General features: G+C 47.5%; 1 protein-coding gene and 1 long non-coding RNA gene across 2 annotated transcripts in view; one reads left to right on the top strand and one right to left on the bottom strand.

Moving 5' to 3' along the window:
* Nucleotides 1–1,781: 1,781 nt before the first annotated feature.
* Nucleotides 1,782–3,412, top strand: ERICH4 (glutamate rich 4). The gene is made up of 2 exons (XM_023229520.3): nt 1,782–1,963; nt 2,646–3,412. The coding sequence occupies exons 1-2, from the start codon at nt 1,790–1,792 to the stop codon at nt 2,862–2,864; spliced, it is 393 nt and encodes a 130-aa protein (XP_023085288.1). The 5' UTR covers nt 1,782–1,789; the 3' UTR covers nt 2,865–3,412.
* Nucleotides 3,413–15,062: 11,650 nt separating this feature from the next.
* LOC111554144 overlaps nt 15,063–17,973 on the bottom strand; it is a 20,385-nt gene continuing 17,474 nt past the window's right edge. Inside the window, exon 3 of the long non-coding RNA XR_002735161.2 lies at nt 15,063–16,451. This is a non-coding gene — a long non-coding RNA (uncharacterized LOC111554144). The remainder of the gene's footprint in view (nt 16,452–17,973) is intronic.

Below are 17,973 nucleotides of genomic sequence, written 5' to 3'. Positions count from 1 at the left end.
GGGAAGAAGGAAGTGTTAAAATCAGATTTACATTTTGTAAAGATTATCTCTGCCAGGTGGAGAATGTACCTTAGAGCAGTGGTCCCCAACCATTTTGTTACCAGGGACTGGTTTTGTGGAAGACAATTTTTCCATAGACCAGGGGGCAGGATGTGGGGTGGGGATGGTTTTGGGGTGAAACTGTTCCACCTGAGATCATCAGGCATTCGATTCTCATAAGGAGCAGGCAACCTAGATCCCCCACACGCACAGTTCACAGTAGGGTTTGCTTCCTATGAGAATCTAATGCCACCGCTGATCTGACAGGAAGCGGAGCTCAGGCGGTAATGCTCACTTACCTGCTGCTCATCTATTGCTGTGTGGCCCAGATCATGACAGGTCAGGGGCTGGTACTGGTCCTCAGGCCAGGGATTGGGGACCCTTGCCTTAGAGGGCAAGGGTGGATGCAGGGGACCAGTACAAGAGGCTACTGTAACAGTCTAGGCAAGAGATGAATGGGGATAGGGCAGAGGAAATGGTGAGAAGTGCCCAAATCCTGGATTTGTTTTGAAGGCTAAGCCAATAGATTGAGAAACTAAAAGCAGACTGGCATGGCTGTGCACATGAGGAAACTGAAAGGGCAGCAGGTTTAGGAGGGTGGGTGTGGCGGCTGAATAACGGACCCTCTCCCCCAGATACTCATACCTGTGAATCCCTGGATGCTGTGACTATGTTACTTTCTATGGTAAAAGGGACTTGGGGCTGGGCGCGGTGGCTCACGCCTGTAATCCCAGCACTTTGGGAGGCCGAGGCGGGTGGATCACCTGAGGTCGGGAGTTCGAGACCAGCCTGGCTAACATGGTGAAACCCAGTCTCTACTAAAAGTACAAAAATTACCCGGGTGGGGTGGTGCATGCCTGTAATCCCAGCTACTCTGGAGGCTGAGGTGGCAGGATCGCTTGAACCTAGGAGGTGGAAGTTGCAGTGAGGTTGCAGTGAGCCGAGATTGTGCACTGCACTCCAGCCTGGGCGACAAAGTGAGACTCTGTCTCCAGAAAAAAAAGAAAAGAAAAAGGGACTTTGAGGATGCGACAAAGTTAAGAAACTTGAGATGGGAGATTACCCTTACCATGGGCAATTGGGTAGGTCCAATGTAATCACAAGGGGCCTCTCAGAGGGAGACAGGAGGGTCAGCATCAACAGGAGATGTGATGATCATAGATAGAGAAGGTTGGGGTGATGAAGGAAGGGGCTAAGAGCCAAGGAAGGCAGGTGGCTTCCAGAAGCTGGAAGAGACTAAGAAATTAGTCTCTGAGGGATTGCTCTGTTGGTGCCCCTAGGAGCCATTCCTGCCCGCAAAGGCACACTGGTGGGAAAGCCCTGGGATGACCTGCGCTAAGAGGACAAGCAAGGACCAAGCTATGGGGAAGCCAGAGGTCAAATGGAGGCTGAGGAGAGGCTGGAGAGGTGGTGGGGGGCAGGTGGAAGGACAGAGGGTGCCAGGCATCTACAGACACTGAGCGCCCCTGGGGGGTCAGACCTGAGATAGGCAGGGAGGGGCAGAGTTTGACCTCTGCAAGAGGCTGTGTTTGAACCCTTTGAGCAGAGTTGAGGTTAGACTTCAGAAGGAAAAACAAAAGCACAAGGCCAGCTGATTTTCTCTGAAGAGTGGACTTTGGGATACCTTTGCCAGGAACCCCCATCCCACTCCCTCTGCCCTTTACTCTCCACCACGCACACAGCTCCCCGGGGGACCGAGCCACCCTGGACCTTGCTACTTCCTGCTCCTGGCAGCCATAGCTCAGAGACCATGGAGCTGTGGAGGCAGCTGAGTCAGGCTGGACTGGTGCCTCCGGGGCTGGGCCCACCCCCCCAGGCCCTGAGGGAGGTCCCCCCAGTGGAAATCCCTGGTCAGACTCTCAGGACTGCAGGGGCAGACACTGGAGGTGCCTGGAATAGTCTGCTGTGGATCAGGGAGGAGCTGGTGAGTGGGGTTTGGAAGGGAAAGAGAGAGAGACAGAGTAAATGAGAATGAATGGAAATGAACGAAAATAGAGAGGGCCAGAGATTGAAAGACAGAATCTGAGAGACAGAAGCAGAGACATGAGAGGCGTGTACAGACACAGAGAGAGACATATAGTGAGGGACGGGAACAGAGGTGGGACAGGGAGATCCCCAAAGAGAGGGACAGAGGTGGGAAGCAGAGACTGAGAGCAGGAACAGAGACAGAGGGACTCAGACTGAATTTGAGAAAGTTGAGGAGGGCGGAGACAGGGTGAGCGAGAGAAAGAGAGCCAAAGGCAGGGGCAGAGAAATAGCAAAACAGAGACAGAGAGACAGGGACATGGAAAGACAAAAAATAAATGGGGACAGAGACAGACAAAGGGAAACAGGGACAGAGATAGATAAGAGAGGGAGGAGACATATTACTGAGAGAGAGAGAGAGAAGTCAGGGACAATGAAATGGAGAGATAAAGACAGAGACAGAGTCAGAGATCAAGATACACTCTGAGAAGCAGGAAGGCAGTTAGGATCCACGGGCACAGTGAGGACCCTGCCCAGGCACCATGGCCAGGACATGAGTTGGGACCTGCTCTCATCCAGGTCCTGGCGAGACCCTTGCTCTCTGGGGTGGCATCCCTGTGACGTCCCCTTCCTACCGGCAGGAGAACCTGCGCCGAGTTGATGTCCAGCTGCTGGGACAGCTGTGCAGCCTGGGGCTGGAGATGGGAGCGCTGAGGGAGGAACTGGTCACCATATTGGAGGAGGAGGAGGAGAGCAGCGAGGAAGAGGAGGAGGATCAAGAGCCCCAGTGGAAGCAGGAGGAGGAACACCTGGAGGCCTTCCCAGCCCCACACCCCCCTGACTTTGAGATGATGATCTGAGGCTCTGCCAGTGCATTTAGGTTGACATACAAATTAGATGCAAATGTATGCAAAGGGAAGGGAAGATTTGCAGGTCAAATCAGATGTGGAATCAAGTATACCCCTTTAGTAAGTGCTTTCTCTGAAGATGGCTGCAATGAGATTTAGACATTGGGCTGTGAGCTACGGGTGTGTTGGCAGATGACATGAGGATGTGTTTGGAGGTGATGTGGGAGGTTGTAGAGAAGTTGCAGGTGCTTTTGCGGATGAGCCTCAGCTGTGCTGCTGAGATGGGGTCTCTGCAAATATGATGGTGATGCATACAGATGGGATTTCAGATCAACGCTGTCCAGTATGGTAGATGGACAGCGGACACACACGGCTATTTAGCGCTTGAAACATGGAGAGTCCAAACTGAGATGTGCTGTGAGTGTAAAATACACACCAAATATTAAAGGCTTAGTATGATGAAAATAACACAAGACATCTCAATCATGTTTAGATTAATTACTTGTTGAAATAATAATATTTTGATGATATCAGTAGTAGTAAAAATATTACTAAAATTATTTTCACCTGTTTTTAAATTTTGTTGTGTGTGCTGTTCCCCTCCCTGTGTCCATGTGTTCTCATTCTTTTTTTTTTTTTGAAATGGAGTTTCGCTCCGTTGCCCAGGCTACAGTGCAGTGGCGTGATCTCGGCTCATTGCAACCTCCACCTCCTGAGTTCAAGCCATTCTCCTGCCTCAGCCTCCTGAGTAGCTGGGATTACAGGCACACGCCACCACACCCAACTAATTTTTGTGTTTTTAGTAGAGACGGGGTTTCAGCATATTGGTCAGGCTGGTCTCAAACTCCTGACCTTGTGATCTGCCCACCTCAGCTTCCCAAAGTGCTGGGATTACAGGCATGAGCCACCTCGCCCAGCTTCATTCTTGTGTTTACAAAGCACTTTGTAGTTGGAAGTGCGGGTCTTTTCAGAGAAGTGAAATGTTGACAGAGGAGGTGCTGATTCCTTTCCATGGGAGTTTTCTCCTTAAAAATAAGCCGCTTCCACTTTGGGAGGCCGAGGCTGGGGAATCACTTGAGGTCAGGAGTTTGAGACCAGCCTGGCTAACGTGGTGAAACCCCGTCCCTACTAAAAATACAAAAATTAGCTGGGTGTTGTGGCGCACACCTGTAATCCCAGCTACTGGGGAGGCTGAGACACGAGCATTGCTTGAACCCGGGAGGCGGAGGCTGCAGTGAGCCAAGATCACGCCACTGCACTCCCATCTGGGAGCCAGAGAAATACTCTATCTCAAAACAACAACGGAAAACCAAGCTGCTTCCTTTTGTCCGGCGGAGACCCCAGGATTGGGGTGGGGTGCAGGACTGGGGTTTAGGGATTCAGGCTTCATTCCCAGCCTGGTCCTCATTAGCTAACCTGAGCCAGGTCTGCAGCTGGTGTCAGTACTGGTGTTTGGGGGTTGGGGAGAACATTGAAGTCACGCACAGCAGCCAGGGAAGGGAGAAGGACACCCCACAGAGCATGCAAGTGGCACGGCGTTCTCGCCGTCTCTTGGCACTCTAGACAGAGGCCCGGGAAGTCTGGGGGTCTCTTGGCAGCTACATCTAGACAGTAGGAGTCATAGGGAATGAGGATGTTGGATGCCACGGCCCCAGGGTCTGGGTCATGCTTCACAAGTGCCAGGGTCCTGTGTCTCTTGGGGAGAAAGATGTGAGTGGAGGGTACAAGGGAGAGGCTGGTGTAACAGGTGCTCCCTATTCAAGAACAGAATGGAGGATGGACTCGATGTCTAAGCAGAGTTGCCCTAAGCCATGGCCTGGGCCACAGAGGTGAAATCTATGGAAGACAGTGGGAGTTTGGGTGAAAGGGGCCAGCCCCACCGGTGCTGTCCTCCGCACCACACTAACTGAGCTTGAGTAGTGACCAAGTCTGCACCAGGCAGACTGGGTCTCCCAGACCAGTGGGAGAAGATACTCATCCCTACCCAGGGACAGCCAAGATGGTCAGAGTGGGGACAGAGGAAGTATAATCTGAGGGATCAGGGCTGAGATGACAGAGGTGCAGGAGGCTGAGGGGACCCAGAGAAGGCAACAGGCCCAGGCTGAAATGTCAGGAAAGTGATCTTAGAGGAGAACTGAGGCAACAAGGAAAAATGAGCCAAGTAAAGAAAGTGAATGGGGCCGGGCACGGTGGCTCACACCTGTAATCCCAGCACTTTGGGAGGCCAAGGAGGGTGGATCACCTGAGGTCAGGCATTTGAGATCAGCCTGGCCAACATGGCGAAACCCCGTCTCTACTAAAAATACAGAAATTAGCCAGCCGTGGCAGTGCATGTCTATAGTCCCAGCTACTCAGGAGGCTGAGGCACAATAATTGCTTGAATCCGAGAAGTGGAGATTGCAGTCTGCCAAGATTGCGCCACTGCACTCCAGCCTGGGCAACAGAGTGAGACTCTGTCTCAAAAAAAAAAAAAAAAAAACAAAAAAAAAGTGAAAGAAAAGAATATAAAAGTAGAAAAATAGCATATGCAGAAGCCATGGGGGTTATCTAGTGATCTAGCCCCCTGCTGCTCAAAGTGCAGTCATTCATGGAACACAGCAGTAACAGCATTGTTACAGCTGTCTATTGCTGCATAACAAACAGCCCCCAAACATTGTTGTTTCAAAACACTGACAGCATGCATTTTGCTCATCTCTGCTCCACGCGGTGTGAGGCTTCAGCTAGAATCACTGAAGGCGCATTTGCTGTCCTGTCTGGCAGTTGATGCTGGCTGAGGGCTAGGGGGCCTCTGTTTCTCTTCTTGTCTTGTCTCCATATGGGCTAGGTTGGGCTCCCAGGGAGCTTAGAGAATGGGTTCCAGGGGCATGTATCCTGAGAGGGAGCCAGTCAGAAGCCACATCGCCTTGTGTAACCCAGCCTCATCAGCCATGCAGGGTCACTCTCACCATGTTGATGCCATTGCAAAGTCCCGATCAGATTCAAAGGAAGGGGAAATAGCCGGGTGCGGTGGCTCACACCTGTAATCCCAGCACTTTGGGAGGCCAAGGCAGGCGGATCACCTGAGGTCGGGAGTTCAAGACCAGCCTGACCAACATGGAGAAACCCCATCTCTACTAAAAATACAAAATTAGCTGGGCATGGTGGCACATGTCGGTCATCCCAGCTACTCAGGAGGCTGAGGTTGGAGAATCGCTTAAACCCAGCAGGCGGAGGTTGCGGTGAGCCGAGATAGTGCCATTGCACTCCAGCCTGGGCAACAAGAGTGAAATTTTGTCTCAAAAAAATAAATAAAGGAAAGGGAAATGGACTCCACCTTTTCATGGGTGAGTACAACGTTCTGGAGGAGCATGTAGGACAGGAAACACTGCTGAGATCATCAGTGGAAAGCGCAAGCTACCCCAGCAGCCGCTTGGTAGATGTGCTCACTCCCGGACCCATGCCAGACCAACCAAATCAGATTCTGTGCATAAAAAGAGTTCCAGCTGCTTCCTTTGCAAATTAGGTTTGAGAAATACTGTTCTAAATCACAAATGTGACACAGTTTTGAGCAGGTGGAGCAGGGAAACAGTAATTACATTTAGAGAGCTCCCTCTGGCTGCCAAGTGGAGGTTGGATTAGAGGGCTCAAGAGTGGTGGTCCAGTAGAAAGAACAACAACAAAAAAATTGGATGAATTGAATATTATCAAAATTCCACACCTGTGTATACATCAAAAAAACACTATTGAAAATAGATTGCCGGGCACTGTGGCTCACACTTCCAGCACTTAGGGAGACTGAGGCTGACAGATCGCTTTGAGTCAGGGAGTTCAAGACCAACCTAGGCAACATGGCGAAACCTCGGCTCTACTAAAAATTACAAAAATTAGCTGGATGCGATGGCAAGTGCCTGTAACCTCAGCTACTCAGGAGACTGAAGTGGGAGAATTGCTTGAGCCTGGGAGGTCGAGTCTGCAGTGACTCGAGATCATGCCACACTGCACTCCAGCCTGGGTGACAGAGTGAGACTGTCTCAATGAAAAAGAAAAGAAAAGAAAAGAAAGAAAAAGGCAACCTATACATTAGGAGAAAATAGTTGCAGAAATATATCTGATAAGGCTCTAATATCTAGAATATATAAGGAACTTTTACAACTCAACAATATAAAGAAAAATATTAATAGTTCAGTTACAAAATGGGCAAAGAACTTGAATAGTCATTTCCCCAAAGAAGATACACACGTTATTAAGTCAATAAGCAGATGAAAAGATGCTCAACATTTGTATCAGTAAGGGTTCTCCAGAAAAACAGAATAAATTATATATATAATTATACGTATAATCTAATTTAAAGGATAATTTAATTATACGTATAATTTAGGTATATATACGTATACGTTAGGTATCTATATAATTTATTCTGTTTTTCTGGAGAACCCAATTTGTATATTTAAATTGGCTCATGTAATTATGGAAGCTGAGAAATCTCACGATCTGCCATTTGCAAGCTGGAAACTGGGAAAGCTGGTGGTGTATTCAGTTCAAGTTTGAAGGCTTCATAACCAGGAGGGCAAATATCTGAAGTCAGGAGAAGATGGATGTCTCAACTCAAACAGAAACAAATTCGCCGTTGTTTTCTCTTCTCTTTTTTTTTTTTTTTTTTTTTTTTTGAGACAGAGTCTCGCTCTGTCGCCCAGGCTAGAGTGCAGTGGCGTGATCTTGGCCCACTGTAGCCTCTGCCTCCCAGGCTGCAGCGATTCTCGTGCCTCAGCCTCCCGAGTAGCTGGGATTACAGGCGTGCACATGTCCGGCTAATTTTTTTGTATTTTTTAGTAGAGAGGGGATTTCACCATGTTGGCCAGGCTGGTCTTAAACTCCTGTGCTCGTGTGATCCACCCGCCTCGGCCTCCCAAAGTGCAGGAATTACAGGCGTGAGCCACAGCGCCCGGCCAGAAAATTCTAAACATTACCCCTGGGGCTTGGTTGTGCTTCTACTGGGCTCCAACCTGCTGTGATGCCCTGTCTCCACAAGGTGGCGCCAAGACACACAGCTGCGGCCCCTCCAGCCAAGGCAGACTGTACACAGTGGTGGGACGGGACTGTGAGGTCCTTTGAGGAAGCAGGTCCCTATAGCTGGCGTCGTTGAGACAGGCTATTCCCACACAGGGGGCTCCTGTTGAGACAGAAACTCCAAGTTCTGGTGAGCAGGAGACAGGCAGTGTTATGGGCTGAATAATCACTCCTAAAGCTACCCATGTCACAATCCCTGGAACCTGTGAATGGTAACTTTTATGGCAAAAGGGCTTTGCAGATGGGATGAAGTTAAGAATATTGAGGTGGGGAAATTCTCCTGGGTTATGTGGGTGGCCCTCAATGGAATCCCAAGTGTATTTGCAAGAGAGAGACAGAGGGAGCCCTGAACACAGAGAAGGGGGGAGGATGTGATAACAGAAGTAAGAGGGTGAGTGGTGTCAGGAAGGGGCTGGAGCAAGGGAGGCAGCAGCCTCTAGAAGGTGGAGAAGCAGCACAGATGCTCCCCTGAGGCCTCCAGTTCAGCACAATCCTGCCAGCACCATCCGTTGACACTTCTGACTCCAAAACCACAAGAACATCATTTCGTGTGGGTTTAAGTGACAAATTTGTGACCACTTGTAGCAACAGCTGTGAGAAACTTCTACAGGCAGGAAGGAGGCGCAGAGGCAATGGTAATTTTCCTATTAAATATAACTTACGCTAAAATGAAAATATCAGCAGTTGAACTGATGAGACTGTGGGACGGCTGGAGCAGTCACACAGGTGCTGGGAGTATGCGCTGGTACAAGTGCTTTGGAAAACTCCGCGGAAGTGTGTGTGACTCTGAACATACAGTATCTAAGAGCCAGCAGTTCCCCTCCTGGGCATATACTAAAGAGAAACACGTGTAGGTGCTCACCAAAGACACCTACTAGAATAGTTAAGCAGCCCAGTTTTTTTTTTTGTTTTTTTTTGTTTTTTTTTTTTTGAGATGGATTCTTGCTCTGTCGCCCAGGCTGGAGTGCAGTGGCGCGATCTCGGCTCACTGCAAGCTCCGCCTCCTGGGTTAGCGCCATTCTCCTGCCTCAGCCTCCCGAGTAGGTGGGACTACAGGCATCCGCCACCACACCCGGCTAATTTTTTTTTTTTTTTTCCATTTTTAGTAGAGACGGGATTTCATCGCGTTAGCCAGAACGGTCTCGATCTCCTGTCCTCGCGATCCGTCTGCCTCGGCCTCCCAGAGTGCTGGGATTACAGGCATGAGCCACCGCGCCTGGCCACACAGCCCAATCTTAATAGCTTCAAACAGGAAGTTACCCAAACGCCCATCAGCAGGAGAATGGTGGTGTTCCCACCCCTTCCATTGAGAGTGGGGTCTCTGTGCCAAGTCCCCTGAGTATGGGTGGGCTTGCGACTTCTAACACTAACAAGTGTGGGGAAAGTGACCCGATGTGACACCTAAGCCTGAATCATAAAAAGTGTGAGCTTTGGCCAGGCGCAGTGGCCCACGCCTGTAATCCCAGCACTTTGGGAGGCAGAGGTGGGCGGATCACCTGAGATCAAGAGTTCAAGACCAGCCTGGCCAACAAGGTGAAACCCCATCTCTACTAAAAGTACAAAAATTAGCTGGGCTTGGTGGCATGTGCCTGCAATCCCAGCTACTTGGGAGGCTGAGGCAGAAGGATCATTTGAACCTAACCTGGTAGGCAGAGGCTGTAGTGGGCCAAGATCACGCCACTGCACTCCAGCCTGGGGGTGACAGAGCAAGACTTCATCTCAAAAAAAAAAAAAAAAAAAAAAAATGAGCTGCTGTGTAAGAGACCCAACTGCTTCAGGATCACCACGTTGGAGAGGTCATGTGTAGGACTCAGGCGACCGTTGCAGCTGAGCCGAGCCTTCTGATTGTCCCCACCATAGTTTCAGACCTGTGAGTGAAGAATCATCTTATACATAGAGGCCTCATCCCCAGCTGTTCCAACCCTGAGCTTTTCAGTTACCCTGAGCCATTTGCGTCACCCCTGCGGAGGCTCCGGCACCATGGAGCAGAGACAAAACTCCTTGGTTTTGACTGCTCAGAATTTTTGATCCACAGAACCATGGCATCGTCACACCATTTAGTTGGGAGTGGGGTTGTTACATAGCAGCAAATAACCAAACACAAATAATAAATAAGTTATGGGATATTCATGCAATGGAATGTTTACACAGTATCTACTTATAGATGATATGTCTTCTCCCCCAAACAGAAAGTAAGGGTTCAAGAGCTAAGCTATGAAGAGGCAAAGGCATAAGAATGATACAATGGACTTTGGGGACTCGGGGGATAGGGTGGGAAGGGGGTGAGGGATAAAAGACCACAAACTGGGTTCAGTGTATACTTCTCAGGTGATGGGTGCACCAAAATCTCACAAATCGCCACTAAAGAAATTACTCGTGCAACAAAATACCACCTGTTCCCCAAAAACCTATGAAAATAAATTTTAAAAAAATCATACATAGGCGGGGCGCAGTGGCTCACGACTACCATCCCAGAAACTTGGGAGGCTGAGGCAGGCAGATTATTTGAGGTCAGGAGTTTGAGACCAGCCTGGCCAATATGGTGAAACCCCATCTCCACTAAAAATACAAAAATTAGCTGGGTGTGGTGGTGCACTCCTGTAATCCCAGCTACTTGGGAGGCTGAGGCAGGATAATTGCTTGAACCCAGGAGGCAGACTTTGCAGTGAGCCAAGATCACACCATTGCACTCCAGCCTGGGTGAAGAAGTGAGATCCATCTCAAAAAAAAAAAAAAAAAAAAAAAAAAATGTGTATAATTGGCATTAACTTCTTTTAGTTAAAAAAAATGGAACACCAAAAAATATTGAGATATGAGAAGATGATCACCCTTATATGCTTAAATCTGTTATATATATGAAATTTGTGCCCAGGCATGTGATATTGGTTTTGATTATTTGTATTTTCTTGAGAAGTATACATAGGCTTTTCTTTTTTCCTTTTTTCTTTCTTTCCTTTTTTTTTGAGATGGAATCTTGCTTCTGTCGCACAGACTGGAGTGCAGTGGTGTGATCTGGGCTGATTGCAATCTCCACCTCCTGGGTTCCAGCGATTCTCCTTCCGCAGTCTCCCGAGTAGCTGGGATTAAGGCATGAGCCACCGTGCCCTGCCCTTCCTGCTCCTCTTGAGTATGTCTAGTAATTGACACACTTGGCTGTCCACATTTCTTGGCCTTACAGACACTGTGCTCTATAATATGACTCAGGTCTCTGCAGGGCAGCCCCACTTGCTGCAGGCTGCTGCTGCTGCCTGCTCCTCAGGCCCACCTTGCTTCCCATGGCATAGTGCTGGCCTCAGCCACTCCCAGACACTTCCATCACACTGGTACTATGAAGCCCTGCCCTGTAACTGTCCCCTGCTTTGAGCTTTGACCTATGAAAAATGACCATTACTTGCATCTCAGTGATGCTCGTGTCCCTCTCACTACTGCAGTGCTCACCAGCCTTCCTCACCATCCTAGTCAGCTGCTGGGTTATTTTCTTCTGTAAAAGGCACGTTCTGGCCAGGCGCAGTGGCTCACACCTGTAATCCGAGCACTTTGGGAGGCCGAGGTGGGCAGATCCCGGGGTCAAGAGTTTGAGACCAGCCTGACCAATATGGTGAAATCTCATCTCTACCAAAAATACAAAAATTAACTGGGCGTGGTGGTGCATGCCTGTAATCCCAGCTACCCAGGAGGCTGAGGAAGGAGAATCGCTTGCATCTGGGAGGTGGAGGTTGCAGTGAGCCTAGATGGTGCCACTGCACTCCAGCCTGGGTGACAGAGTGAAACTCCATCTCAAAAAAATAAAAAACCACATTCCAAAATGCCCATCCCTGAACTTTTGGATCCTTTACCTCACTGCTGTATTGCAGTGCAATTCACTTCTGATGCTAACTAGTAAAGATTACCCGGAGTTAGCTCGGAGTCCGCTCTTTATGGAAAAATTCTATCACAAGACTGAGCACATCATATGTAAGCCCCAGGTTTAAGGATCTCAGGCTACCCACATTTCTGACCAACTTGCTGTAAATTCAGGGGTTCCCATGACCCTCTCAGGGTGGATGGTCTGCTACTGTGTCTCATAGAACTCAGGATAGTACTATACTTATTTTTTAAAGTTTTATTAGAGCAAAAGGATGCAAATCAGAATGAGCAATAGAAAGGGATACCTAGGAGGCCGGGCGCCGTGGCTCACACCTGTAATCCCAGCACTTTGGGAGGCTGAGGCGGGCGGATCACCTGAGATCAGGAGTTCGAGACCAGCCTAACTAACATGGAGAAACGCCGTCTCTACTAAAAATACAAAATTATCCAGGCATGGTGGCGCATGACTGTAATCCCAGCTACTTGGGAGCTTGAGGTAGGAGAATCGCTTGAACCCAGGAAGTGGAGGTTGTGGTGAGCCGAGATCGTGCCATTGCACTCCAGCCTGGGCAACAAGAGTGAAACTCGAAAGAAAGAAAAAAAGAGAGAAAGAGAGAAAGGAAGGAAGGAAAGAAAGAAAAGGGAAAGAGAAGAAAGAGAACAAGACATGCATAGGACTGGGTCAGAAAGGGTCCTAAATATGAAGCTTTTATTGTCTACCCATGGTGGGGTGAGGTGCAGCCCTTCCCCACCTTTTTTCAAGTTTTGCCTTTTTGTGATTAAGTCTTGTTCCTGGCCCTGAGCTCTACCTGTCCTTTGGCTTCAGGAGATGAACATCCCTTGCGGCTCTCATAGGTACTTTATATTGCTGAGCTATAGGTCTGAGCCTGTCCTTTTCTCTCTTCCACGCATCAGCGGCACTTGTTGGTAGCCATTCAACTCCACACTCCTATTACTTTCATTTCCCCCACGATGTTCAAAACCACAGACTATGTGCCTATGGAACATCTCCTGTAGCTCACCTCGGTTTACTCCAGGTGAAATATCAGTGACCTCCCAGTAGACACATGCCCTGCAGACCATCAGCACAATGCAGACCCTCAGCACCTCTGTGATGAGGTGGTCACTGCCATCTTGTGGCGGGGGCTGGGGGAGTCATCTAAACCCGGAAGTGATGGTCACGGTTGGCTTTCTAGAGTCTTTGCTGGCATCACATGTTGGGGACCATGTTCTCTAAAAGCAAAGCATGAGGAGGTGATTCAAGAGGTGCATTGGGCCAGGCGCAGTGGCTCATGCCTGTAATCCCAACACTGTGGGAGGCCAAGGCGGGAGGATCAACTGAGGTCAGGAGTTCAAGACCAGCCTGACCAACATGGAGAAACCCCGTCTCTACTAAAACTACAAAATTAGCTGGGCATGGTGGTGCATGCTTGTAATCCCAGCTACTTGGGAGGCTGAGGCAGGAGAATCACTTGAACCCGGGAGGCAGAGGTTGCGGTGAGCTGAAATTGCACCATTGCATTCCAGCTTGGGTAAGAAGAGTGAAACCCCGTCTCAAAAAAAAAAAAAAAAAAAGAAGAAAGAAAGAGAAGAAAAAGGAAAAGAAAAAAAGAGGTGCATGGCAGGAGTGTGCTGGGGAGCTCAAGGAAAGCACCAAAGACCAGATCTGGCTGGAGACCCTCAAGTCTGATCCCAGGGAGGCTCTGGAGCATGCACCACAGCACAGAAGTGGCCTCACCTTGGTCGCCCTTAGATCTCTGTGCTAGCACGTCCCTGGCTGTTGGCTGTTCTCGGGAAGGAGCTGAACAGCAACCACCTGGACCAGGTGACTGCCCTTCAGCTGAGGTCAAATCTCTGCAGAAAGATCATCTATGAGGTAGGAATGAGCATCCTGGGGAAGGGGATCTGAGCAGTGCACCCACAGTAATTCCTACATGGTGTAAATGTCTTTAAAGAAAAGTACCAGGGCTGGGCATGGTGGTTCATGCTTGTAATCCCAGAACTTTGGGAGGCCAAGGTGGGAGGATTGCTGAGCCTAGGAGTTTGAGGCTACAGTGTGCCATGATTGCACCACTGCACTCCAACCTGGGTGACAGAGTGAGACCCTGTCTCTAAACAAAACACAAAACAAAACAAAACAACACCCCCAAACCCCCCAGAGCATCCTGTTGTGAACAGGCCTATGCAAAACTACTCCCAAAGGCCGAAGAAGCTGAGCGTCTGAAGAAAGAGGCTGACAAATCAAGTTCCTGAAGTACAAAAATTTAATATTGCTTAAGGAAGAACAGGCATGTTTGGGTGGCAGGGAGATGAGATGGTGAATCCCACACTGTTACCTCCCAGACCCAAGGCTTACATGCAATAGGATAGAACGGTATAAAAGCCCTTTTATACTGTGGCTTATACAAGGAATGGAAGTTGATTGCTTAGAAGAAGAGAAGGATTTGACTAAGGGCAGGGTTTAGGTGAAAGTAGAAACTGTAGGCACATTTCTGGAGCTGGCTTTCGTCAGAAGTCAATTTGGCAGGTAAGTAACCAAGATGAAGTGTCCTTATCCTCCACACTCCATCCCCCTAATTTGGCTCTTACAATCTCACGCGCCTTCCTCTTCCGTGATGGTCCCTGAGCATTTAGGGAGGAGGTTGGGGTGAACATGTTGCATCGATGTGTTTTCTACTTTTTAAAGCAGAGGCCACGGCAACAATGCAGCAGGCTTTGTAGAAATTATCTGCAGGCTTTGTAGAATCATCTTCAGAATACTGTGATTTTGGTTAATTCAGAAGTACTACAATGAAAGACCTATAACATTAATAATTTGAATAGTAGGAATAGAATGCACACAGGATACAATAAAAATTATTGTTGCATTAGAAGCCAACTAAAACTATCATAAAGAAAATGAAAACCCATTTATTCTTTGGATACTTGTAGTCAGGAAATAATTCAGAATTTAGTCCAAATTGCAAGTAAATAATAAAAACCTCAAAAACAATGTTTAGGGCTAGAATCTAATAACAGGTGTACTAGAGTTTTCTTCTGAAACCTAATTTTTTTATCTTCGGTTTCCACATTTCTACAAAAGATAAATTATAGTAGGACAAGTTTATTTGCAAAATAAATTTTAATCTCATTATATTTGGTCTAATTATTATTATTTGAGACAGAGTCTCACTCTATTGCCCAGGCTGGAGTGCAGTGGTGTGATCTCAGCTCGCTGCAATCTCTGCCTCCCAGGTTCAAGTGATTCTCCTCCCTCAGCCTCCCAAGTAGCTGGGATTACAGGTGCATGCCACCATGCCCGGTTAATTTTGTATTTTTAGTAGAGATAGGGGTTTACCATGTTGCCCAGGCTGGTCTCGAACTCCTGATCTCAGGTGATCCACCTGCCTCAGCCTCCCAAAGTGCTGGGATTGCAGGCATGAGCCACCGTGCCCAGCCGTAACCTGATTATTTGCAATGATGTGCAGAAAGAATAGTGATTGGCCATATAGCCTCTTTTAAAATTGGCTTTGCTGGACATTTTAGGAGTAATTTTGGACTAGATGTTTAGAAACACCAAGGGCAGGAAGCAAAACCAATAATTTGCCATCAGCCTGTGCTTGTAGTACCTGTATAACCACCCAACAGGTTCTTCTTGCCCATTGCACAGACAAAACCAATTCACTGAGTCCGTGGTATTGCAGTAGAGGTTTAATTAAATCAGAGCAATCCAAGGGGTAGGGCTGGGATTATTAATCAATCTCCCTAATAACTCAGGGGCCAGGATTTTTATGGATAGTTTGGCAGGCAGGGGGCTAGGGAATGGGTGCTGCTGATTGTTTGAGGATGAAATCATAGGGGTGCGGAAAATGGTCCTCATGCACTAAGTCCATCTCTGGGTGGGGGTCACAGGACCAGAAATCTCAGGACCTCTGGCCATGTGACTCCTGAGGAGCAAGAGATTATAGAAAGGCAAGCTGTGGGACAATACTGGTTATCAGTCAGCTACACCTGCATTTTAGCATAATTCAGGCCCCTCTCATAATCCTAATCTTGTGGGCTTTCATTTGTCTTACAAAGGTAGTTTCAGTCCCTGAGCAAGGAAGGGGTTCATGTTAGGGAGACAGTATTATCATCCTTGCTTCAAAGTTAAACTATAAACTAAATTCCTCCCACGGCTAGCTTGGCCTATGGCCAAGAGTGAGCAAGGGCAGCCGGCCTGAGGCCAGACATGAGATGAAGTCAGCCATGCTGGACTTCTCTCAGATTCGTAATCTTGGCAACAGCAATTTCACCTGCATGAACTGGGTGAATTCCCCCGTCTTCCTGAGATCCCCACATAACTTGAGGTTCCTGGGCCTGTCAGAAAGTGACATTCTTTACTTTCCACAGGTAAGGGACCGTAAAAGGAAAGTGTATTGAAAATATATATCCTTTTAAGGAAAGTGTATTGAAAATATATATCTTTTTACGGTATATATTTACGGCACGCCAACATGGCACAAGTATACATATGTAACAAACCTGCACATTATGCACATGTACCCTATAACTTACAGTATAATAAAAAAATAAATAAATAATAAAAAAAGAAAATATACGCAGTCTTTTTTTTTCCAAGAAGATTCTTATCAGCTCCATAAAGTCAACTTCAATTCCTCAAATAAGTCGTATTTGAATTCATTCCGCTGTAAGCTTTCAAAGAGTAACGAGCATCTCCAATGGTTCCTGTCACGAAAGAAAACCGAATCTGATTGAGCTTGTGCCAATAATTATATTGCCATAAGTGAAAATACTCACAAATACTTTCCAAATGTTGGAGAATTCTTGTCGGGAGAAAGGTCAATTTCACTCACAAAAGTATACTTGGTCAATTGTTGTTAGTTATAAATAGCTCAAAAGAAAGGTTCTCCTGATGCTGCTTCTAACAGAGTGGCAGTCTTCCAAACAGGATATTGTCTGTTCACTTTGGAATTGCTATGCAGAAAGCAAGCAGCTCTTTGTCGGTCAGGCGAGAGCTGTTTATTAGGCACTTGTAGAATCCAGCAGCTCCTTAAGATGGAGCAGGGACCCCTCTTACGGGCTTACTCAGTCCCCATCAGCCAGTATGGAAATAAAGGAAAATCTTGACTTCCTTCAAGGGAAATTCCAGGCATCTAGCTAGCCTTGAGAAGTATATGAGCAACTTGATCAACAAGAAGGTAATGGTAGCTTAAAACAACAGCCAAGGAAATTGGAGTCCTAATGTATTTGGTTTCCTACGAAAACTAAAGAAAGATAACATCTTAACATATGTCTCTGAGTTGTTTTCAGAAACCTGGACCCCCACCAGAAAATACTAAAAATACAAAAATTTGCCAGGCGTGGTGTTGTGCGCCCGTAGTCCCAGCTACATGGGAGGCTGAGGCAGGAGAATTGCTTGAACCCGGGAGGTGGAGGTTGCAGTGAGGCGAGATTACGCCATTACACTCCAGCCTGGGCGACAAGAGTGACACTTCCGCTCAAAAAAAAAAAAAAAAAAAAAAAAGAAAAGGAAACCAAAAACCCTGCTCCCCAGTTAGTTACTCTCATCGTTACTCTTATCATCCATTTTAGTAAAGGCTCCTCTGGAAGCTGATGATAGCAGTCTCCTTCAGACTGTACCCTTTGGTTTCTCTACTTTGTTTTGCTCCTCCCCCACAGTTACTAGGTTTTTGGTAACCACAATTCTCAGAAGTACTTTCTATTGTGGCTACATGATTTCATCCTTGGGAGGTGGCTCTGAGCTAGTGGCTGAGACTACATTCACTGAAATCTAAGCTTAGTGTAGCGTCAAGATTGAAGCCAGCACTCTGTTTTAATTTTACTTTAGCTATGATAGGTAACAATAACTATGGGATTGAATATGACCCTTTTTTCTTATTTTGTTTGTGTTTTCTTAGGCTTCCAGTAAACTGACTCCTCCAAGATTTGGATCCATGTCTAAATTCCACTGCAAACTTTGCCTTCAGTAACTGCAGCTCTGTGCCGTGGGTAACTACGTGGCCACCCAGGAATCAGAGTTTCCTCATTTCCCATCTTTTTATTTTTTTGGTTTCTATACATTTAATTGCATCTGTTTCACTGTGAAAGAAAACAGAATCTCCAGGCCCCAAACTGACTATGGCTAAGGGCAAGTGAAGTTTGGAAAAATAGTCACACAATGCTGCTTTCCTTTTTTTCCCCAAACACATAGCTGTAATTTCACAACCCTGTGTCATTGCATTATCAC

This window comes from Piliocolobus tephrosceles, chromosome 21 (genome assembly GCF_002776525.5).
Source record: "Piliocolobus tephrosceles isolate RC106 chromosome 21, ASM277652v3, whole genome shotgun sequence".
Classification (NCBI taxonomy): domain Eukaryota; kingdom Metazoa; phylum Chordata; class Mammalia; order Primates; family Cercopithecidae; genus Piliocolobus; species Piliocolobus tephrosceles.
The sequence above is the reverse complement of the archived record's forward strand: the minus strand, read 5'-3'. Positions and strand labels throughout refer to the sequence as shown.

Excerpts from the sequence above, each read along its gene's own strand:
- ERICH4 (XM_023229520.3), top strand. The coding sequence starts at position 1,790 with ATGGAGCTGTGGAGGCAGCTGAGTCAGGCTGGACTGGTGCCTCCGGGG. Across the intron at positions 1,964-2,645 it reads TGTGGATCAGGGAGGAGCTG|GAGAACCTGCGCCGAGTTGA; the intron begins GTGAGTGGGGTT and ends TCCTACCGGCAG.